Source organism: Colobus angolensis, unplaced genomic scaffold (genome assembly GCF_000951035.1).
Source record: "Colobus angolensis palliatus isolate OR3802 unplaced genomic scaffold, Cang.pa_1.0 Scaffold25, whole genome shotgun sequence".
Taxonomy (NCBI): Eukaryota; Metazoa; Chordata; class Mammalia; order Primates; family Cercopithecidae; genus Colobus; species Colobus angolensis.
This window is the reverse complement of record NW_012115710.1, coordinates 3635177-3635561: the sequence shown is the minus strand read 5'-3', so window position 1 is coordinate 3635561 and position 385 is coordinate 3635177. Positions and strand designations below refer to the sequence as shown.

Sequence of the window (385 nt, the reverse complement as noted above, 5' to 3'; positions counted from 1 at the left end):
GTTGGCGGCGCCCGCTGGGTCGGGCGCCTCGAAGGAGTCGAGCGCCTCCTCCGCGTCGCGGTGCTGCCGGTAGGTCATCCAGCAGCAGGCCTCCACGTCGGTCTCGTCGATGCCCCAGAAGCCGAGCTCCTCCTCAAACAGGGGCCCGCACACGTCGGCCGGGCAGTGCAGCTTGCCGGTGCGGTAGTAGTTGAGCACGTACGCGAAGACTCCCGGGTGCCGGTCAAAGAAGAACTCGTCGGCGCCCGGGTCGTAGTCGAAGCGTGCCGCCGCCTCGGGCTCCGTCAGGCCGGCCAGCCGCGTCCCCGGCAGGGTGCGCAGCGTCGAGCGGTACGTCTCATGGCGCACGCCGCCCACGTTGATCACGATCTTGCCGCTGTCGCCA

The 385-nt window shown here is 70.4% G+C and overlaps 1 protein-coding gene across 1 annotated transcript in view; it reads right to left on the bottom strand.

Moving 5' to 3' along the window:
• KCNC3 (potassium channel, voltage gated Shaw related subfamily C, member 3) overlaps positions 1–384 on the bottom strand; it is a gene marked incomplete at its 5' end in the record, with an annotated part of 20921 nt that extends 20537 nt beyond the window's left edge. The window contains 1 exon segment of the mRNA XM_011946506.1: positions 7–384. Within this exon segment, the coding sequence (XP_011801896.1) occupies positions 7–384 (378 nt within the window).
• Position 385: the final 1 nt, after the last annotated feature.